A 24145-nucleotide genomic window follows, 5' to 3' on the forward strand; every position below is an offset into this window, starting at 1 on the left:
AGATAATGCAAAAATATATGCCTTCCACCCTTTGTTTTCTAATTTTTGTAGTAATAAGTACCTATATTGAATTAATTGAGGTAATGATAAATGTAGCACGTGTTTATGTGAGTCTCTCTAATTAATTTTCAGGTATGTTTTAATTGCCATGGAGGCATTGGACCAACTTCTAATGGCTTGCCATTCTCAAAGCATAAAACCGTTTGTGGAAAGTTTCCTTCATATGGTGGCCAAGCTTCTGGAATCGGGCGAACCAAAGCTGCAAGTTCTTGGAACTAATTCTGTGAGTAAACTCAGATACTAAATCAAATCAGAACAAATCTTTGCTTATTTGCTATGGGAAGGTAGTTTCAGAAGTCACAAAGTATCTGCCAGTTGACATGAATTGGGAAGATTCTGTATGTGGCAGGTTATACCATTTGGGCCTAAACACAGGGCAGATACCAGCTGGAGGCAAAATAACTGTTTTCGTTCAGTCTCTAAAATTCTTTTGATGGCTGGGCTCATCTGCTGCAGAAATAACTACTTCTTCTGGAGGGAACAGGAAAGCTGTTCTGTGAATTCATATTTTGAATCTTTAAATAGACCTCCTGAAGCCATTGTATAGGTAAGACAGTGTTTTCTTGCTCTCCAGCAATGAGAGCGATGGTATGGGAAGGAGGAAATTACATCCTTCTCCACAGCATTGACACTACACAGAAAGATTCCTATTATCTGAAAAGTAGCCAGGAGGCAAACGCTTTCAGTATTACAACCTCATCATCGTATTAGCTTAAATATTTCAGGATTCAGATCCAGGCTTGAAGGGCATAACTAAAAGTGTCAAAATGAAGATTTGGAGATCTAATTTTCCAGATAGAGTGATGGGTGCAATCAGTATTATAGTTCTGTCATACTTCCCTTCTAACCATTGTATTTCCAGCTGGTACAGTAGGAATCTCATAAATTCCAGGATTGTGATACAGACTGTTTTCACTTAGAGTGATTGCTTTTACATGAGTAAAGAAGTAATGCTTGCATTTCTTGTACATTGCCATTGTTAGCAGTGTGTGTGGTCTTTGTGGATTCTGTAAAACTGTTGGGCTTTCCTTTGGGCATAATTCCCAGTTCATGGAATTAAATGGAGTTGCAGTTCAGGGAGACAGCGGGGTGTAGTAGAGTGATGCTACTCTGGAGTAGAATTTCTTATTATGGTGGAGTGCAGAGTTCTTGCTCTGATGTGGGGGAGGAGTGTCCCCTTGTGCTCTGAACTAACAGGGCAGCTTTACTGAGGGTAATGAGATAAATATATTTCTTTATTTGTTTTAATATCTTTGAGCCAGACTACCCTGCTTCTTTTGATCTGGTTGTATAACAATGCCTGGGCAAAACCTCTTACGGAAATAGCTTTGGAACTTATTTCCTGGGCTGCCAAATGGCAAGATGTACATCACTTTCCAGTTGTTTAAAATCCTTGGTGGCAAACACTTACTGCCAACCTCCATTTTGATGTACAAGACACATGTCACTTCCAAATGAATGTTATTGAACAGAACTCCACTTTATGGTAATCTGTCTGATATCCCTGTCAGTTCCTAATGAAGTCTTTTATGCGCAAAGCAGATTAATGGACTTCCTAAATTAGGAGATAATTTGTGTTTGTCTGTTGTAAAACTCAGTAACCAAAAATAATTACGTTTCCCTAAATAAGATGTCAAATTCTGTTAGGAGAGTGAATCTGTATGACTCTTCAACACTATTCCAAAGGCTAATTTTAGCCTAATTATGCTAATTCCCTAGGTGCCTTCTATAGTCAATGGAGGGAAAAACTAGAGTTTTTTGTGTTGGCTCAAGAGGAGCAAAGTGAATTGGCACTGACAGCTTGTCTGTTACCAAGGTCCCTGACCTACTGTGTTCTTAAATAAATTTTGTCAGATATGGAGAAAGTTTACCATCACATTTAGCCTTGTTTAGTTTTTCCTCTCCTCCTGAAGGAAATAAATAAACAAAAAAAAAACCCAAAAGAGTAGAGGTGGTGGAGTGATTGAATGATGTTTTATGTGCTTTAGTTATTCTGGTGTACCACTTTGGAGTGGAAACTGGTATTGTCTGGAAGAGAAGAATAAATTATATATGAAGTAAATGTCTTTAAACTGGTGAAAAGTTTCCATAATATTTTTAGGTTAAACTCAGTTTCAGGCCAATACAAATTTATAGTCTGCTTCCACTTAAAAAGATAAGGAGTATGATTGTGTCTATAAGTAGACCTTGATTATTTTCCATCCCAAAACTGACTTTCAAAGCTTCACTAGGATACAAAGGCAGTGATGTCTTTCAAATAAGATTCAACTGTCTTACTTGAGTTGTAGGTTTTTTGCAGCCTCACAAACAAATTTTGCTTCAGCTGTGGGGACTCTTGTGATTGCTTAAAGTCAGGGTTTCAAATGAAACAAATCTGTGTACTGGATGACTCTGACTCTGTGTAGTTTAAAGTCTTAGAAAGATCTGGAAGCTCCCACTGTCTTCCAGGGTTTTTTCCCTGACTTCCAAATATCTGGGTTTGGATGCAGAACTTATTCTACTTGGTGCTCTCTATCTTACAAAAAACCTGAAAGTTTCATTCAGCTGTTTGATTTCTTAAATTGTTTTTGAAGTTAAATTTTATTTTTTAAGTTGATTTACTTCTAAAAAGCAAAGCTGAAAATTACTGTTTTAGAAAAACAATTATTTGTTTTTCACTTACGAACTTTTATGCCTGATCTTCAGGTTACATATAATTAATTCCTATGACTTTTTATATGTTGCATATGTAAATTATGTTATTTCCTACAGCAGCAACATTGTTGTTTTTTTTTTAATAACATAATTATAAATCTACTTATATAGGCAGATGCTTGAAAATAGGTGAAATTCAATAGTGGATATGTTGAATTGTTTTTTTTTTTGAAGTAGACAGAATTTCAAATTGGCAGTGTCTATGAAGTTCAGAATGTCTTTTTCTATCATGGAAGATATTTTTATTAACCATGTGCTAGGATAGCATATGCTGGTGAGGAAACTAAAAAAAAGTGGTGGGAAAAAGTGAGATTTCCTTGGCTTAAGTATTACAGAATCTGAAGGCTGATTGCAATAAGCTTTTACTTATGGCAATATTAAATTTTACTCTCTAGCCATTTTATAGAATTTCAGTAACTGAATATCATGTAAAACATCTCTATCTCTCCTGTACAAATAATTAAATGTATTGTTTAGATCCATAGTGGTTATATTACTACGATAGAATGGATTAATTATGCTTGTTCTACCTGTCTAGGGGTGAACAGCTTTAAAATCTTTGAACTTGTGGTCAAAATCTTTTGGGACGAGAAGTTTTTTTTTAATATTTTTAATTTTCTGTCAATTTTTTTTAGAGAGGGTCCGGAAAATTTCTTTGATGAGCAGCTGGTCAAAAACAATGGGGTGCATAATTTAGTAAAACTTTCATCTTAAACTATGTTGACAAAACTCAGTTGAATACTGAACATTTGAAGCTAATTTGGAATGTTGACGCAGTGAATTCTTCTTTGTATTTTGATAGTAAAACATTGTTTTTTCATCTGAAAAATAGCAGATGTATGTGGAACCTGGTATTACCACATTTTAAATTATTTACCACAAATGCTTTCTTTAGTTGGTAGGGCGCTTCATTTTAGACGGGCAGTTTCTTCTTTGGAGCAGTAAAATTATGATATCATCAGTGACAGTGTTGGGCTTCCTGTGCATGAGAAGGTGACTGTTATTGCTAGTTGTCATCATTTGTTATTTAAAAGAAGGCAAGCAGAGCAGTATCCCAAGTGGAAAAGTGACCAGTCAGTACCTGATGTAACAACAAGATTTTTGTATTTGTTAGTGTTGGCTTATAAAGGCAGTTGTTTCTGGCAGAATTGAAGTGTGTGTATATGTAAAAATAGTATAAAATGTCAAGACTGTGAAATTAAAGAATGTCAGAATTAATATTCCCAGTAGAGTACTCATTTGTTTCTTGCTTGTCTGCAGCATGCTAATCTGGAAGTATGTGATGGAAACTTATCTTTATTACAAGACGTTTCTTTCATTCCACATACCAATACAGAATTATGTGCTAATAGTGATTTAATATACGATGAAGTATTTCATCTCTAGGATCCCTGCTCTATCTTTTTTTTGTAGGAGTTAAAGGTACAGAGAGACACAATTACACAAAGCAGTCTTTCTCATCCTGTAGGTTATTAAATTATCTTCTAAATTCTATGTCTGTGTCTACTAGAATTTGAGTGATGCTGGATAAATTGCTTTAGGTGGTCCTTTTAGGGTCATTCACAGTTAAGTATTGCTTCTCCCACCTCATGCTCATGCTCTCTGGTCTTGCAGTTTCGTAGCTGCACTAATGTGGCCCTGTAAGCCAACATACCGTTACTGACTTGGTTACACAACTGCACACGTGGCGTTTAGAATAATTTTCATCCAAGGGGCATGAAGTAAAACAGAATGTGAAGCTATCCATCCCATTCCAATAAAACTCAAAATGAGTTTTGAGTGTCACGTGACCTTAACTATTAATAACTAAACTAAATCGCCAATTTCTATTGCTGAGAACCTGATCTTGTTATTATTTATTGTGATCATTTTAATACTGTGTTTGTGAAGTTAACATATGAATCCAGTGTTTGAAATGTTTCTATTTAGAAAAGCTGAAGTGTTTGTCCTTTTTGTGTTTGTTTGGTGAAGTACATACATACATTCACACACTTCTCATTAATGCTGCACTGTGTAGTTTGAGTCTTACGTTTATAGGATATCATGTCTTCCTATGTGATAGTTTCCTAATAATGAAATACAGTAGCTTTGTCTATAAAAGATAGTAACTATCAGCATCAGCACCTCCTTTCCCCCATCTGAAACATGAGAAAATTGCAGGCTGTGAAAGACAGGCAGGGGAGCTCAAATATAAAATAAAAATACTGCTCAGATCAAGCCTACATTTTTTTCAGGGAGATACTTTAAATAACATAACTCAAACTTAAATATGATGCATGCTGATTGTCTGTTCTTGAATTGCTGCAAAAACCTGACCACCTTTAAAGACATCCAGGGTGCATTAATAGTTATGATTTTTCTCCTACTGTGCTGGCTATGTAAGAGTTATAAGACAGCATAAATATGTATAAGAAATTATGTCCTTAGGAATTTAAGTGGAGAACTTGCACGATTTATGTACAGGACTCGCACAATCTCTCTCTCCCTCGTAATATGATCCAACTTTCTTGACTCAGTCTGAAACAAACATCTTCTGAATAGGTAATATGTTCCTTCTTTATTTCGTGATAGATTTATATGTTTTTATACTGATTGTATTTTATTGGTTTCAAAATTAATGGAAATAAGATATTACCAATGTAAGTTCCTTTTTGTACCTTCTGTATTATACAAATATAGAAGATGCTTGTACTGATAAAACTTCCATAAATTACCAGTGGGTGATTGCAAGCATTTACTATGACTGAATGACATGTTTACATCTATAAAAGCTTTGTAAGTATATCCCAGGCAAGTGCTTGGACTTCTGTAAGAGTTTTGTCCTTTTTTTAGGTTGAATAATTTTTATATTTGAAGTATGCTTGAAAATATCTTAGGTGCTTAGGACTAAAATATTCTTCATTTAACAATAACAGCTTAAAAACACCACTGTTAAGCAAGGAGAAAGTATAGACTAATGTGTACTGCAAAAACTTAAAATTTCTATAATGAAATGGAATTGTATACTTTCCTGAATGACAGTGCTGCTCAAAACAGTGTTATCACAGTTAGCTTTCCTGTGGCCTAAATGTTCAGTCATCTGAATGCTAATCCTGGAATATGCTTCAGAAATGCTTTATGTTCAGTGGGTGAAATTGTTTTGTTATACACGTGAGGAAATAAAAAAATTTTGCCCTTTCTGGACATTTTACTGTGTGTGCCATTTGGAGAGGTATAACTTCTGGGTACTTGCTTCCCTGCTACAAAGCTACATCGTGATGTAGAAGAAATGTCCAGAGCGGGAGTGAACGAGTCCCTAACACTTTCTTGGCCTAAATTTGTCATTTATTCTACAAAGCGATTTCTTGGTACAATAAATCTTGCTTCTAGCAAAACAGTTATTAGAGTTATGTTAAGTTTTCATGTTGGAAGATCCTGTCGATCAAATAATTTTGTATTTTAGATAATATTAATATGCTAATATTAAATGCGAGATGAGGTAATATTCTCACGGCCACTCCCATAGTGTTTTGTGTTCTTTGAACTTTTTGCTTCTATTCCTTTACATGCTTTTATGGAAGTTTGCTGGGTGAATCAGTTGTAGACTTGAACACTTGAATGTCTGGAAAATACTAAGATCATATTGAATTTTTTTTTCTTTTTTTTTAAACCCCTGGACTTTATGTTTTATTAAATTGTAAGAACTAATTAGGTTCCCGTCTTCAAAAAACTTCAGAAAATCTATTTCTGTTTTGTAATTAACAATTCCATGAAACAAACGAGTGAGACGCAAGGCATTTAAAGCATTTTCCAGGGTCTATTGGGAAGGAAATGATCATTTTTATAACTCACTGTACTTGAAAAAAAACCTATGTTTGCTGTTTGTAGATTGTCTTTCAAACTGTGGCAGTAGACTATACCGAATTCTTTTTTGACTGTATGTCACTTTCTTGTCACCTGACTATACGGGATATTCTGTACAGAAGGACGTGTAAAATCAACTAGTATTATACAATTTTGCTCCGTTTTCAGTAACGGCTGAGAATATAGCTTTACAAACTGTATCATTTTCAGCTGTGCCTGTAGCTTTCAGTGGGTGAACTGGTAGTGCAGCTGAAAGGGATATGTGTTCTAGATAAAACAAAAAAAGAGTAGGAAAAAAGAGTAGAAAAAGTGGTGCTTTTTTTTCCCTGAAATACACAGCTTTCACTTTCAGCTTGAAAGCTACCTCAAAACCTCCACAAATCAGCATGTTGTAGACTATGCTAAAGTACGTTGGGCTCGTCTAGAGGTATGTGGGTAACATGCTGATAAAAGCAGGTTCTACATCTCGGCAAGTATACAAGAAATGCCTCAGCCTGTGCTTAGCAGTTGGTAAGAAGAATACTGGGGTGGGAAAAGGTGGAGGGATCTTAATGGGACATCTCTCTGCTTCAGGGCAGAACCAGCACGATGTTAAACCTTTCCTGACAACCTCTCCTTTCCTTTTATTTTTTCCCTCTGTAGTCTGTTCTTAAAACTGTCAGTGGTGGAGAATCCAAAATGTCTTTAGGCAGCCTGCTTGCTTTAGAAAGGAGGTTTTTTTTAATGTCTAACTTAGGTAGCCTTTCCCTCAGTGTAAGCCCATTGTTGCTTTTCCTATTACATTGGATAAAGAAAACCATTTATTTCTTTTCTTTTTATAGCTGTCTTCTGTACATTGTAAGACTAATATCTTTTAGGCAGCTTTAGACTGGATAATTTAATGTCTTTCAGTCTTTTTTAACAGGTGTTTATCTAAAGCTTTGTTCATCCCTTGAATAATTGAAGGACTGTGTCAGTTAATCACCATCTTCAGCTGTGATGCTTCAACTTAGTGCAGTACTTCAACTAAGGGCTTATTAGTGCCAATTAGCTGGCAAAAATTTCTTCATAGGTGTCACGGGTAATACAGATGTATCACAATGTATTGTTTTCTTTTTCATGCCAGTGTAACGGCATTGACTTTTGTTGAATGTGCAGTTTGTTATAACCCTAAGTTTCTTTCCTGCATTCAGCTGTGTCTGGCTTGTATTTGTACAGCTGTCTTAAAATGGTATTTTGCATTTGTCATTCCTAAATTGCTTCCTTGATTTTTCGGGTCCTCTTTCCAGTTTGTCAAGAATCAGGCATCAAGTGTGCTTGCAGCTCTGGCCGGCTTAGTGTTCTTTCCAAATCTGATGAGCCCACTCTGTTATCTAAGTCTCTAGTGAAACTCAAATACTACTGTATTCCAGACAGGCCCCTTCAGAAGTTCACTCAATACGTTATTGTAGTTTGATGATTTACAAGTGTTTCTGTGTTTTTTCCAAACCCTTTTGCATCTATCTCACAGGGAGTATTCTTTTGACAGTGTTTTTCTAGCTTCTTTTTGAGAGTTTTGTGTATTTTTTTTGTCATCAGCATCACTGAAGTTAAGATATGACAGATGCTGCTTCATCTGGGTTCACAAAATCTATTTCCTTGTCACAGGAATAATTTAGGCTGGCTTGATGTGATTTGTTCCTGACAAATCCGTGTTGACTGTTGCTTACCCCTTCTTTACTTTGTAGATGTTTGCAAATTGGAATTTTTTTTTCAGTGTCTTTTTGTGAGTGGAATTAAAGTTGACTGTGTTATAATTCCCCGACTCCTCCTTTTTTCCCTTTTGTCAAGATAGACAGAATTGACAGAATGCCTCCAAGTTTATGTCCCTTGAATTTTGGTTAATTCAGAATGTTGCTGGTTAACCTATCAGTGACAGTGTACCATTTGATTGCTTGGTCTGCTCTCTACAACTACCTGAAAGGAGGTTGTAGCGAGTTTGGTGTTGGTCTCTTGTCCCAATAGGACAAGAGGAGATGGCCTCAAGTTGTGCCAGGGGAGGTTTAGATTGGACGTGAGGAAAAATTTCTTCACTGAAAGGGTGGTTAAACATTGGAACAGGCTGCCCAGGGAAGTGGTTGAGTCACCATCCCTGGAGGTATTTAAAAGATGCGTAGATGTACATTAAGGACATGGTTTAGTGTTAGGAATCTTGCATGGTTAACTAGCAACATTCTGAATTAACTGTTAGGTTAACAGTTGGACTCGATGATCTTAAGGGTCTTTTCTAACCTAAACGATTCTATGATTCTATGAATCTGTAACACCCACTATTCAAGTGTTAGGTGTTTCCATATTGCATAGTATGTTGTATTTCATGTAGTTGTACCCTTTCATAATGATCTAAATGAAGTTCTAGTGGAAAGTCTTTAAAAAGGAAACTCTGCAATTTAACTTATTCTTCTCTGAGGTTAAATATTTAAGTATTGTCAAATCTGGATTCTTTTCCTAATGCAATGTTTTAAGTTACTTCTTAAATGAAGCTTAGTATTCATTATTTTCTTTTGGGAAATTGGTATCAAAAGCTTTTTTAACGTATTTCATTTTCCAGTTTGTCAAATTTGCCAACATTGAGGAAGACACACCTTCATATCACAGACGCTATGACTTCTTTGTGTCTCAGTTCAGTGCCATGTGTCATTCATGTGACCACGATCCAGAAATACAAACTGAGTAAGTGCCATTCTGTATGTATTACAGAAAACTGTCTTAACACGTTAATATAGTTTGTAATAACAGCTTTTATTATCATATTTAGTGGAATAGTTCATTTCATAGGAAGAAAATGAAAGTCTGACTTTTTAAATAGCACCGAATATTGCAAATCTTAGGTGGCTTGATCTCCTAGAATATTTAAGTGGAATTTTACCTGAATAATGCCTACCAGATTGCATGGATTGTCTCCAGAAAGGCACTACTTACTACTGTAAATGTGTGCGAGTTGCATGACTCATTTGGGAAATTAATGGGGCTACATATATGAATAGCAAAAGCATATTTTGAGCCTGCTATTTGAGAATTATGCATTAAAATTGAATTTTCTTGGATGTCTGCAGTATGATACTGTGTATGAAACTGAAATGCCTTCATGAATTAGTATTACAAATTTTTACATTATTATCTAAACACCACAATTTTTTTTTTACTTCAGCTCCCCCTAGCGCTGTTTTCTTTATATGAATTGTTAATCAGTATTTAACTCCTCAGCATTTTAGAAAACTTCAGGCTTTTTGGATTATATGATTTGCATCCCTGTTGTACTCATCTTTTCTATTTCCATGCATTAAATTTTTCAGCCAACTATGAAAAACCCATGTGCTGAACATTATTCAACCCTTTGGCTGTACTGTTGTTCTGTTAGGATTTTTCTTTAAGTTTGCAGTTTCAAAAATCTGTGAACTGTATTTTTAAAAAGAACTAATACAGTGTACTTCTCTTAGGAAAAAAAAACGAGAAAAACAAAACAAAAAATTCATTCCTCCTTCAGTCTTCTGGTTCATTCCTCATTTTTTGTAATTTACTGCCATCTTATTTGTTGCCTTGTTGCTGTACGTAGGTTTCTGCTGTAAACTTTGTCTCTAAAAGGGTTAGGATTAAATCTGCCTGCTGCTCCTATACTTTTTTCTCCCTGCCCCTAGCCCCTTTCCCTTTAGGAAGATTATTCCAGTGAATGGTTTTACAGGATGACCCCGTGAATTGTTTGGGGAAGAACTGAAGGGATGGTAAATTGTACTCGGGGACCAAAGGGGAAAGGGGATGGAAACTTCTTAAGCAGGTGTCACTAGGGAAGCCAGTGTATCATGCAACTACCTCACAACTTAGGCTTCTGTCAGGTACAGTATATTTACCTGAAGCTGATGGTCGCCAATAGTATTCATGAATGTTTTATTGAGCTTTTTGACATTTTGCCTTTTTAGGCTTAGTGAAACTAAAACAGAAATGTTAAACTACTTACTGTAAAACACTTCATAAGAGGTTAGGATCTGAAGCTCAGCTCAGGATTTTTAGTACTACTTTCACCTTCATTGCCCCTTGCAAATGAGAGGTAATATTAGTAACGAACTAGAACATGGAATAAATTAAGAGACTAGTACCTCCCTGATTCATCTATCAAGTATGATCTACCACTCCTAAGAATACCCCAAAATAAAATACCTCAAAGTTTTGACTGCTGTAGGAGTAAGAGAACTGTGCTACTCCTTTGCTCTTCAAATTGTCAGCCTGCACTGTTACCTGTGCTTCAGTTTGCAATGTTGATGTACCCTTAGACGGGGAGGAACTTCGTCCTAGTGACATAAGACTGTACGTGACTTTGATTAAAGTGTTATCTCCGCTTTAATACCTATCTGAGCCACCTTTAGAGGAATGAAACCTTTCCTGTACGTGGTGAAATTTTGTGCTGCACCTTCCTCAGTACTTCAACCCTCATTTTTCAACCTCCTGTACAATAGTAAGAACATGAAATTAGTGCTGGTGGCACTCCAATACACAACAGTGTGGCCTTTTTTCCCCACATGAATCAATTTTTTACTCGGGTTAACAAAATGCACAGCAATATGACTTTTTCCACGTCATCCTAGACAGTTTGAATGTATCTCTTTTTCAGAAGAGATCTTTATGAACAGCAATCATTCTTGGAGTTGGCATACCAGATTTGCTGTAGGTACTGAGGTAATTCAACAAAACATGAGCTATGACTACAGCTTACAATTCTAAATGCAGATATCACAGATAGTCAATAGCACTGATGGGGGCTAGGGAGTAATTCAGCTCATCCTAAAAGAGACATCTGGAGTCGCTGTTCACCTGCGTAGCTTGAGGTTCCACTGAACTGACTGGCTTGAATGGGAGCTTGAACATTATCTACACACGTAGTCAGGTAATGTAGGCTTCTGAGTCTGAAACTGAATCTCACCTGGTAAGTGAGACTTCCCTTTCAGCAGGGGAAGTTAGTGCTAGTATTTAATGTATCTAAAGCCACAGTATCAGCAAAACTTGATTACCTTAAGAACTAATAATTAAAAAGAAAAAAAAAGTTTCAGTGATGGAATTTTGCAAGCTCTGTGTCTTAAATGTCAATCTTACATCCTTAATGTTGAAAACTTAATATTGGATACTGCACTGTAGTTGTACAGCAATAGCTAGTCCTTTCCTAGCTGTTTGTGCATCCCTCTTCTTCCCTGTTTTGTATATAACCCTATTAAAACTGTCTTGAAAGGTCTAGAATGGTATCGGATCCAGATTGAATGCACATGGCTTTGTTCAGAAATAGCTGAAAAACAGGGGGCTACAGATTTAAGTATTTACAAATGGAAATCTAAACAAAAATATTAATTATAGAGTTAGGTTAGCTCTGTAGTTCATCTAGCAAAAGTTTTAATGCAGCAAATTTGACTGAACAAAAGCTAGTTATGTGTTGTCCATACTGAAATTAAGATTTAAAAAATGAAGGATGGATTTTAATAGAAATAATTTCAAATTTTAGCAAAGCTTGTGCTTATTTCACTTGATTGCTGTATCACCCTTTCTTCTCCTTGTTTTCACTAAGTAAAACTATATTCCTACCATTTATTATAATGGCCAATTAGCTATTACCACTTCAAAAAAGAATATTTTGCCTTTCATTTCATTGTACAGAGTCTCCTGCCAAACTCTTTTTGTTCAACAAAACAAAATAGCTAACAGCTAGACTAAGTCTTTTTTAGAACTTACATTCATTTTTCCTTTTTATTGTTTTTCTGTTGTTGTTGATCAGTTCTCCGTTAATTTGGTTCAAATGGTTTTAGGATAGAAGTGATGGTTCCTTTTGTGCGTCAGGCTTAAGTTGGTAGAATTATCTTTTGCTTTCTGTCTTGTGAATCTTGCACAAATCTTTAAAGATTTATTATGATTAATCCACAGCCTTAAATACAACTTTTAAGGACATGATCACATGGCTCTGGTAGCTACTGTATCAGAACTAGGGTGGCCAGCAGGAGTAGGGAAGTGATCGTGCCCCTGTACTCGGCACTGGTGAGGCCGCACCTCGAATACTGTGTTCAGTTTTGGGCCCCTCACTACAAGGACGTCGAGGGGCTGGAGCGTGTCCAGAGAAGGGCAACGAGGCTGGTGAGGGGTCTGGAGAACAAGTCTTATGAGGAGCGGCTGAGGGAACTGGGGTTGTTTAGCCTGGAGAAGAGGAGGCTCAGGGGAGACCTCATTGCTCTCTACAACTACCTGAAAGGAGGTTGTAGCGAGGTGGGTGTCGGTCTCTTCTCCCAAGTAACTGGCGAAAGGACGAGAGGAAATGGCCTCAAGTTGCGCCAGGGGAGGTTTAGATTGGACGTGAGGAAAAATTTCTTCACCAAAAGAGTGGTTAATCATTGGACCAGGCTGCCCAGGGAAGGAGTTGAGTCACCATCCCTGGAGGGATTTAAAAGACGTGTAGATGTGGTGCTTAGGGACATGGTTTAGTGGGCATGGTGGTGTTGGGTTGACGGTTGGACTCGATGATCTTAGAGGTCTCTTCCAACCTTAATGATTCTATGATTCTACTGCTTCAGCTTTGCTGTGATAACTTCACAATATTTTTTCTTCAGCACTGAAATAGGTTGAGATTGTGCACAGTTTCAACTGGTTGGTAGTAAATTGTGTAGAGTTGGTGGGTTTTTACCCATGCGACTTTCTTTTGGAGGTGGTATGCACAGTTTGAGTATTCATTGACCAGTGTCAGCATTATCCTTATAGATCATCTTCTGTTCAGTTGTTTGTTTTGTCAGCTTCCTTAATGAGCTCTAAAGGTGTCTAAAGGCAATTTGGGCAACGTTAACGAACTGTCCAAATTTCCAAATTACTGCTTTTGAGAACCTAATGGAATTCTCACTACATAATTACTGCTGCCTAATAGGTAAACAGCCATACTGGGGGGTGCTGTGTTTCTCCTTTTCAGTAATTCCTTTTTTCCTTCCTTAGGATCCGAATTGCTGGAATCAGGGGCATTCAGGGAGTGGTTCGAAAAACGGTTAATGATGAGCTTCGAGCAACTATATGGGAACCTCAGCACATGGACAAGATAGTACCATCATTGCTGTTTAATATGCAGAAAATAGAAGATATTGACAGGTATTTTTATTCCTGGTCATGGGCATTTTTTTAAGCAATCTTTAGGCTTGGTTTGTATGATAGATACCTTTTTCTTTTCTTTTTAGTGGAAATAACTGCTGACGTTTACTAGCTGAGTCTCCTTGAAACTGATAGCACAGCTCTGCTTAATTGCTCTTACTGTTTTTTGTCTTAAAGTCTTTTCAACTGCCTTTGTTTCACTTGTTCTAGATTCTGTTGACCTAAAACTTGCTTGAGAAATTGTATAACGATGTTTAGGCTTCTTAAAAATTGTAAACTGTGTGTTGTAACGTCAGATACAGAGATTAGTAAGCACAGACTTTTAGGTGACTGAAATGATTTTGCTAGTCATATTTGTTAAAAATTGAGGGTTTAATTCCCATTTAGCCGTTAGCAACAACTGTCTGTCCTGTCTGCAACAGTACTTAAAGTGAGGATTTAAAATTTATTTATTTGTAGACACCCTTCTCTTTTTGCTTTCAATGACTCCTGGGCATACTACCTGCCAGGTACGTCTTCAAAAAAGATCTCTGTGATAATTGATGTTGAGGATATGCCAGTCACCTTACAATTGAAAAGTCACTTTTCTTGGTGCATATCTGCATATGTGGCTAAACACTATGTAGGTGTAAAAAGTGTATATTGCTAGCACTGGGAAATTTCCATAAAACCAACTGCAGCTGTGCTGAAGCTTAAATGCTTGTTTCATGGCCAACCCTAGCTGCTTCAAAACTTGCTTGGTAAGTAGGCTCAGCAGCCTTCCTATAACAACACGCTTTTCGTGCTTTCATATGACACTCAAGTTGCTAAATCTGTCAGGTTTCTCTTTTTTGGTTTGTTGGGTTTTGGTGGTGGTTTTTTCCCATTCCTCAGCCTTATTTTTCTTCTCTTACTTCTAACTGCCAGTACCTGTCTCTTTAAAGGAAACTTTCAGACTAAATGACTAAAATCAATAGTTGTCTCTCTGTCCATGCTTTATCTATTTACTGCATATAACTGAGGTCCCACACAGTATGTACAGAAATATCCTCTTGGATTTTACATCTGAAGAGTGATCTGAATAAGAGACAAAGGTTTCTGAAACTGCTGTTTGAACAAGGAGAGCCCAGTTAGCCTTTGCTTGTTCTTACAGGGCTTTTAGATGTATGTGAGCCCCTTCCTTTGTTACTCTTCACAGTGCCCTCAAAGGTACACTTTCCTTTATATAGCAAGATTAAACTAACTACTGATGGAAAAACTGACTGAAACAGGATTTGGATCAACCACTTCAAGCAGATCAGTTTATATGTACTGCAGGACTAATTTTATCATTTGTTGAGCAATGCAATAGTGGTGGTAGAAAAACAAATCTGTCAAAAAAACAACAGTTAATTAAATATCTGAACTGGCTGCTTGAAACTTTTTCTATAATGCGCATTCAACAGAAAAAAAGACTAATGGTTTTCCAGGTGGCAAGTAGGGGCCTTGTATGATGCACATATGACAGAAAAGCTGAAAACAATATTTATAAATTGTTGATCTGCTGGCCTTAAACGATGTTGCAGAGAATTTCTCATCTTGTTTTGTATGTGACTTCATATTTGTGGAGCACAAACAGAGGCATCTTGAAGAGTAGGAGTAAGAAGCATATTGTTCTGGCAGATGGAATCAAAGCATTTGAAAAAGAGCAGAAATTCCAGAAAATACCCCCAACTTAAGTCCATAGAAAATAACCATTTTTTTGCTTAAAGCTGATGTACATATAGGTAAAGCTTACCTTAAAGATCAGTGTAATTTTTACTTGTGGAACCTTAATAGCTTAATTCAAGATTCTTCTGAGTACATGTCAGATGAGACACTTTTGGGAGTTAAGAATTTAATATTTAAACAACGTTTTAAAAAGACAGTTGTATTTGTGGATGTCACTATTTGTCCATATATCTGAATGCACATTCTAGCTACGTGACTATCAGAAAAATTTTCAAGTGTAACATATTCTAAAAATCAGATTGGTTTTTTTCTTAGTTGTACTTCTCTACGATTCTGTATGACAAAATAATTGCCCTGCATACTTCAGTATAGTAGAAGGCATTGCCTGAAAGACTCCCCCTCCCTCCTTCAAGTTTCCTAGAAGAAAATTCAGAAGAGTCAATCACGTATGTTGATTTATATGCATCTCTAAAATGGGGAAGGGATGTATGAAATTGGAAATTTACTTAGTTTGTAACATATTCTTCATGCTAACTGCAAAGCTAAATGTGCCAGCCTTATTTAAGGCAGGAGGACACTCTAACACTCGTTGCAGACTTGACTTCAAATCGTTCTAATATATCTATATTGTTCATAGAAGTTCTGTTTTAGAGGTAGATTAGAAAGTATTTCTTTCACAAGGTGAATGAATCATAGTCAAACATTCCTGGAGCTACGCCACTCAAAAGTAGTGGTTAAAGTCTTACTTCACATGTCCTGTCATATTTTTTGGCCAATCCTGGTTTTGTGGTATTAAAGAAGTCTCACACATGAGATGCTGAGTTGCTCTGAGCCAGTTTAAGCCTGTGATTAGATGTTTGCTATGGAAACTCCTGTACTTCAAAACGTCCCTCCTTCCAGTTCCTTGTTGCCACCTTTTCTGATAGAGATTACCCACAAGAAAGCTGGTAGAACAGTTAAAGGGAGTAGTTCTTGCCAATTTCATTGCAAAATGCATTTCATGTTTCACTCTTCTGGACTTGTGGTAGTACAGAAAGTCTGGATGCAGAGGAATAGTTGCAGTTGGATTTGTCAGAGGTTTTCTGATCTTTGTTTAAAAACCAAGTCAGTGAAACAATGAGTTGCTCGTTTGAATTTAGAAATTTGAGAGGCTGTACAAGGCTTTCCTTTAAAACTAAAAAGTTAAAAGAGTAGTTTTATATTCATTGTCTTTCATCTGATAATATTAAGGAACTCTCTTAGTGATAAATGCTTAGAGGTAGGTGCTGTTAAAGTTCAAAATAAAAATGTGATTCCTACAGACAACGGGAGACAATTTTGAACATTCTGATGCAGTCTGACTAATGTTTTAGACTAGGAAGACTGGATTGCGATTTCTGCCTTTAACCTATTCTAAAATAAGACTCCAAGCAATGCTTGTCACCTTCTGGAGGATTGCATATGCAAACACTTAAAAGATAACTTATTTTTACTGCATTTTAACTAGAATTCTTCCAGATAGGCTAGCTCTGTGTGTTCTGCAGCCTACTTTCTCCCCCCCCCGCCTTTGTAATGCTGCTGTGTTCTAGGGAATGTGTGTCAAAATAGCAATGGGAATGACAGTCTTCCACTGTCGTTTGTACCTTCTCTGCACTGAGAAGGATGTCCATCTGTCTAATCAGAGTCTAGGCAGTACAGGGAAAAAAAATAGGGAGATTGAGGGGCACAGCAGTTGGATAAAGCTGCAGTTTAGTGGTACTCATGGTGGATTATATACAAATTGTCATGCCTTTTAAAATTCTAATCATTGTGCATTTGTAAAACTATTTATCCTTACTTACCTAACAGGGTGCCTGGGGCTCTTTTATTATTAAAATCTGACAAGCTAGCAATGTTATGGTAACTTCTGAAGCACTGATGTTACCAGAAGCAACAGGATTTTTATATTACAACTTTTAGATTGCAGTAGTCTTGAAACTCTAGAAGATCTTTTGCTATCAGAAGATATTACAACTATGATGTTAACATGTTCATTTGACTAGTGGCATTTCAGTATTCGACTTTCTATAATGCTCTAAAGCTATGGTTTTATGATGCTGAAGAGTGAACATTAACTAAAGCTGATGCTCTTAGTGAACACTTTTAAACATATTTAATGCACAAGGTTGCACTGCAGAACTGAAAGTATGTTTAAGGTTTTAGTGTACTGATTTCTGCAATCTAAAATAAATCTCCTACTGCATAACGTTAATGTAGGTGAATGAATCCTCACTTAAGTTTCTATGATGTGTTTTGTGCAAAAAAAATACTTGCCACCTGTAGGTACAGTACTTCTCAATAACTAATATAAGTACCTTAGGGGGAACTGCTTGCTTGCTTGCTTCGATCTCCCACCTCTCAACTGCTTAATTTAAATGAAGTATTAGTAACAGCTTAATGGTATGATGCGTGAAGCACTTAAATGCAGAAATATGTTTCAAATGCCTTTAATTTGCTCTAGTAATTCAGGTCTCTGTGTACTTAAAAGGAGGTGACTTTGGGCAAAGGGAAAAAAAAACACCACACAGCCCAAAAAATGAACCAAAAAACATTACCAAGGCCTGCATCAAAAATGAGAAGTGGGAAACCGGAAACTCTTCTGGAAAGGCTCTACCTTTCACTGTTTACACTGTGGGTGCTGATTTTAGTTATTCCAAGGTGAGGACAGGCTATTCCCTTCAAAATTCAGTAGTAGAATTTGGGCCTCAGTAGGTTTTAGTTTGTCCAAAATAGCATGGGGTTTCTGTAGTTTTGCTTCTCTTCTGTCTGGATTCAGTCTTTAATTCAGTACCCTACTCTTTTTTTTGTAGCATGTTGATTTTAAATAGTCAGCCTAATTCCCAGTCACAGAGAGAAAAGAAATAATTGAAAATGGCAGTATTTGAACTTTACAAAAGTTTGGTCATTGCTGCTGAATTCAGTACTCTTACTCTTTTTTTTGTAGCATGTTGATTTTAAATAGTCAGCCTAATTCCCAGTCACAGAGAGAAAAGAAATAATTGAAAATGACAGTATTTTAACTTTACAAAAGTTTGGTCATTGCTGCTGTCATTAGCATAAAACATTAAACCCTTGCTTTGCACTGCAAGATTTATTAGCTCGTAAGCTGAAATTTCCGTACGAAATGAAGCTGATATTTAAATGCTGATTTTAATTCCTTCTTAATTTAAAAGAATTTTTATTTTCAATTAAGTAATTCATTGGGGTATTTTAGCATCTTAAGAAATAGTAGCTGTGGTACTATTAATAAATTCTTCCCCCACCCATTGCTTTTTTTCCCTCTCCCTCCCATCGTGCCATCATTTTTTATTGTTCTTTACTATCGGTAGTACATTTCTATGTTTGAAATAACTAATCTAAAGGACAAATTTCTCAGCAAAATTTAGCAGTTTAACACTCTTCATAAGCTGAGGGGCTCAGCTGTGTCCTGTGGTGGGGCCCTTGGAGCCAGCTGGGACCGACTGTGTCCGGCACGGGGCAGCCCCGGCCTCTCCTCACAGAGGCCTCCCCTGCAGTCCCCGCTGCCAGCACCTGGGCACGGCCCCCCGTACAATCCTCTCCATAGTAATGTTGGGAGACAGTCAGTTAGGAGGTGGCTAACTTGTACACTATCTAGTTAGAGGTAACTATGTGGGTGATAATGTTCTAATTAGTTCAGTCAGACTTTTTTTCAACTCACAAGCCATCTGTTTATGCAGAAGTATTGGAATCCACCCACACGGTGTGGATTCAGTAGTGGGCAGGTGAATGAGATCATTAGTCTGAACAAAATGACTAAGATTCTGCCTAACTTTTTGCATTGTTTCATAGCTTTCATTCATTGTTAGCAATGGGTAATAGTCTGTCAAAACGCAGCGGGTAACAAGTTAAATCAGTATTAACAGCCATTGTTTTTGCCATATAAATATTTACTAATACATACAGTGGTTGGTGCTGAGTGAACAGATAATGATCTATAGTCCTGCTATAAGAGAATAAAATGTTTTATTCAGAATTGTGGTCTGATGCATATTTGAGATAAAATTCTTGCTTGGATAAAGAGCATGACTCATGAATGTTGTAGAACCAAGGGTGGGTACAGTAAAGAAGATGAATATTAATCAGTAGTAAAATCAATGTATTTTTGTCTTATTTCAGCAGAATAGGCCCTCCATCCTCTCCTACAGGAGGAGAGAAAGAGGAAAATCCTGCTCTGCTGGCCGAGAATTGTTTCAGGGAACTACTAGGACGAGCAACCTATGGAAATATGAATAATGCTGTCAGACCAGTTTTCGCGTAAGTTGAAAGTTCATGGAAGGTCTTATCTGAAGAGACTTTTTTTTATTTCATCCTCTAATTATGTGGCATTAAATTCCTTCCTTCTTTTCAACCCAAAGGATTCCATTCATGTTTCTTCAAAAAAATTGCCCTTCTTTTAATCTCACCTCTTTGCTGCCTATCTGTTAACTTGAAGATAGTTATGGAGAAGTGTGTGTCCCATTTCACCGATTTTTAGAAGTGCAATATAATGATTTGGATGGGTTGTTGCCTCAGCTGGCCTTTCTTTTGAATGTGAAACTGTTTATTCAAGACGCTAATGTCCCATAGATGACTGTTGCAGTCAGTGAAGAGATAAGCCAAGTAAAATACAAGTAGCACAAAGGAATACTGTGCCCAGATTAGTACATAAAGTTAAAATTTCTACCTTCTTGCAGTTTTCTGCAAGACCTATTTTGATATTCTGTGAGGAATATCTTTAACAGCTCATTTAGTAGCGAATGGCAGATGTGCACACAGTATGCACGTTATGCACAAATGCACACAGTACAAATTACAGCTGATGTATTAACTATCAAGTCCAGTGTTTTTCAGTTCTCTGCATTGCCCCAGTTGCTTCCTTAAAAAATACGATATGAAAAAACCTACAAGCATTGAGATAACTTAAATCTGCTTCTTTCACCTCTGCTAGTGTCTATAAAGTAGGTGTGTTCTCAGGAGAAATCTTTGCAGGAAGCTCTAGACTCGGTGATACTACTTTCAAAGCCTGGCTTTTCCTGGTGGTGAGGAGAGCTGCTTGCTCCTTGTTGTAGATTTTCAAGATACCCGCTTGTTACGGGAATATCTTCTCTTAGATGGCCTCATTCTTCCCACAAAGACTAAATATTCCATTCATACACTGAAAGAGTTTCAAGCTACCGAAAGCCATTTTCAGGTTACTACTGTTAAGTAAGAACAGAAATGCAAAAAGAAGATAGGGTAGGTATTGAGAGCAGAAAACTTTTGCAGGCCCTTGTTTTTCACTCAGAAGCATTAAATGCAAAGAACTGTGCTATTATCTTTCTTTCCATGTGTACCTATTATACCACTGTGATAGGAGTTTAACTGTTGCAAAGTTGAGTGTCTTATTAAAAAATTGTCATCCTTTCCTACATTTAAAATTTGCATTCCTCCGAAATACCTGCCACTAGAGTGAACGTTTAGGTACTAAACAGTCTGGATGGACTGTTTGGAACTAAATTGCAGCTGCTTGCTTACCACTTTTAAGTTCCTTTTATGGGCTTCTCAAAACTTTATCAGTATGTGCAGTTACTTCTTTTGCAGTCTTTTGAATCATTTCAGTATCAGGGAAGTTTCCAACAAATAATTCTGGATTCCCTAGACTAGAGTTAGTGTTTAGCTTGGGATTTGGGAAGGTGTCATACCTGCGTTTCCTGCGGCAGATCCAAAGCTTTATGTATTCAAAGTGTTATTCCCAGCTTAATTTCTTTTCTTACTCGGTGTGATCCTAAGGAACTGCTTGAGTCTTTGTGCACCTCTGCATGCCACGTGCTTCATTTGTGCGCTGAAATCGTAGATAATGACCAGTTACTCAGAATATATTATCTCTTCTGTGAATAGAGTCTTTGTGGTCACCATTTTTGTGTTCCATTTTGAGGAAAAATTGCCAAATAAATTTATCTTTTTATAAATAACTGCTGTAAAGGTTTAGTATTTTTGAAGAACAAGAGATGCAGAAAATGCAATTTCCAAGCTGTTTTTCCTAAACAAAAAGGGAGTGCTCTATCTAATCAGCTTCACTTTGTGAATGAGCAGAACTGATAGAATGAAAGTTTGAGATAGTGAGTCCATTGCACTTTATCTGATTTGAAAAACTTGACTTAGTTTATGTATACTTGATTAGAAAACAGTTTCTCCTAACAGTTTTCAACAATTTCACAGCTTTTAAGAAAGCTCTGGAAATAAAGATAAGGCTACTTATTACAGTGCTAACACCGAAGACACAGGTTCAGTTCCCCGCTTGAAGGCTTGCTTCATGTGGCACTGGACTGTCAGTCAACATGCTATCACTTCCCAGCAAAACTTGAGAGAATAGTGCTTCTTGCATTATGAGGCTGAGTACATTCAACAATTGAGGGATTTAAATATAATGAAGATAGTTGAAATCTGAAGTCAGTCTCCTGGTGTGGGTTTGGATTACCTTAACTCTCCTTGCTTTTGGCAGAAAATCTCCATGGTTATGTGTCTCTACATTTAGTAGCTAGAAACTCTCAAATTCTCATTTTTAATGAAATCTGACAGATCAATCTGGCAAACTGCTTAATGAAAGTCAAAAATTTTATATTAATATGATATGAAAAAAATTGTATTTTATGTCAACAGGCACAAGCTATTTAGACTTACTTAGCATGAATTTGCAATGGTGAATAGATTAGGTGGATCCAGAGGGATACAGAAATCTAGTGAATATAAACAACTTCCCAAGTATAACAAGTTGCACCCTATTTATCTCACTATATTTCCATTCTTGTGAGTTATCACATCATCTGTGCAAGGGTTTTGAATGTCAAAAGACTGGTGTTTAATATTCTTTCAGCAAACATGATGCATGAGAAGATTATTTTATATATTCCCACACATGCCTCAGTTCTGCTTTCTAATCATCAGTATCAATTTATCATTTTGTACTGTAAGGATTGCTTGTATGTGTGACAATGTGAGTGAATTCAGGGACCATTAGTGGCTCTCACTCCATAAAGTAGTAATTGGTTCCATAAAGAACCAATTTGCACCATTGGTTCTGCTGTTCCTTTTAATTTGAAAAACCTAATTGTGCACCTTTGCCACATATATGCAGCAGACCTTAATGGAAGGCAGAGTTTGGCATTTATTAATCCAGCAATAAAATGTTCTGCAATCTTGCTTAGATATTCTTTATTAAAAGAAATGTAATTGGGGGGGGGGGGAAAAAGGGAAAATTGGACTTGATTTTAACTAAACGCACCATGCTGAAAATACCATTTACTGTCTTTTACAAAAACAATACTACATTGAATGCACTGCCTGCATTATGACGAGTAAATTATATCACCTACAGTAATCTAATACTTCTTTTCTTAGGAGGAAAATTCCAGTATACAAAGTATGCTGCACATTGAGCTTTTACACAAAACATTAACCTAGGCTGTCATCTTCCCCCTGCTGTCTTCCCATCAGTTCAGCTACCTGAAGCAGCTAATACTTTGCCTTTCTGGAAAAAGAAAACTGTATGTCTTGTTTTGAGAGGAAAGGTTTAAAAAAAAAAAACAAACAAAAACAACTTGATAGAAGATGTAGTTGACCATAATCTGCCTGAATGGATCTTTGGGCCGGATAAAGAGGAGCTGTCAAGGGTAACAGAGAATGCATGCTTCCCTGGAAGATAAAAGGATCAGTTCCCATCAGGAGAAGATAGTGGAGACTGATTTTGTATTTGATCTTGAGACAAAAAGAAAATAGCTAAAATAAGCTATCATGTACAAGAAATGATGGACTGTACTGGAATGATATTAGGGAGAAAGAAGACATGTTTTTCTTTCCCAAGGCAGGATTAAATATACCTGTGTGTTTGGAATGTGCAAGAAAGGCAGCTATCCCCAACAGGTAGTCCAGTTTAATATTTAGTAGTGCAAATATGCTGTTATCTTGATAGACAAACAGCTTTAAAATTCCTGAAATTCTTTCCTGTAGGGATATTAATACCTATTAAAGGTATGTAATGTATCAAAATGGCAGTATGTTTTTTTTAAGCTCTGCAATGGACTGCAAGATAATTTAGGGCACAGGAGAGGGTAGCTTTATGCCAGCTGGTTTAATCAACTTTGAAGGAGACCTGTGTACTCAGCTAGGTCACAGCTAGGCTGGTAGCAGCTGGCCAGTGAGTTAATTGAGACCTCCAGATTCTAGGCAAAGTAAGTTAAAGCATTGTTTTGGGTTTGTGTGGCAAGGTTTTGGTAGTGGGGGGATCACAGCGGTGGCTTTTCTGAGAAGCTGCTAGAAGCTTCCCCTATGTCCTACACAGCCAATGCCAGCCGGCTCCAAGACAGCCCCGCTGCTGGCCAAGGCCGAGCCCACCAGTGACGGTGGTAGCGCCTCTGGGGTAACATATTTAAGAAGGGGAAAAAAACTGCACAACAGCAATTGCAGTCGGAGAGAGGAGTGAGAATATGTGAGAGAAACAACTATGCAGACGTCAAGGTCAGTGAAGAAGGAGGGGAGGAGGTGGTCCAGGTGCTGGAACAGAGATTTCCCTGCAGCCTGTGGTGAAGACCATGGTGAGGCAGGCTGTCCCCCTGCAGCACACGGAGGGTAAAGGTGGAGCAGATATCCACCTGCAGCCTGTGGAGGACCCACTCCAGAGCAGGTGGATGTGCCCGAAGGAGGCTGTGACCCCATAGGAAGCCTGTGCTGGAGCAGGCTCCTGGCC

At 37.2% G+C, this 24145-nt stretch overlaps 1 protein-coding gene across 1 annotated transcript in view; it reads left to right on the forward strand.

The window, feature by feature from the left end:
- The window catches only part of EFR3A (EFR3 homolog A (S. cerevisiae)), an 82087-nt gene that overhangs the window by 25359 nt on the left and 32583 nt on the right, over window positions 1–24145 (forward strand). Inside the window, exons 6-9 of the mRNA XM_009323359.1 lie at window positions 133–283; window positions 9167–9288; window positions 13567–13716; window positions 19561–19698. Coding sequence (XP_009321634.1) covers window positions 133–283; window positions 9167–9288; window positions 13567–13716; window positions 19561–19698 — 561 coding nt within the window. The remainder of the gene's footprint in view (window positions 1–132; window positions 284–9166; window positions 9289–13566; window positions 13717–19560; window positions 19699–24145) is intronic.

Source organism: Pygoscelis adeliae, unplaced genomic scaffold (genome assembly GCF_000699105.1).
Source record: "Pygoscelis adeliae isolate BGI_AS28 unplaced genomic scaffold, ASM69910v1 Scaffold103, whole genome shotgun sequence".
NCBI classification, from domain to species: Eukaryota; Metazoa; Chordata; class Aves; order Sphenisciformes; family Spheniscidae; genus Pygoscelis; species Pygoscelis adeliae.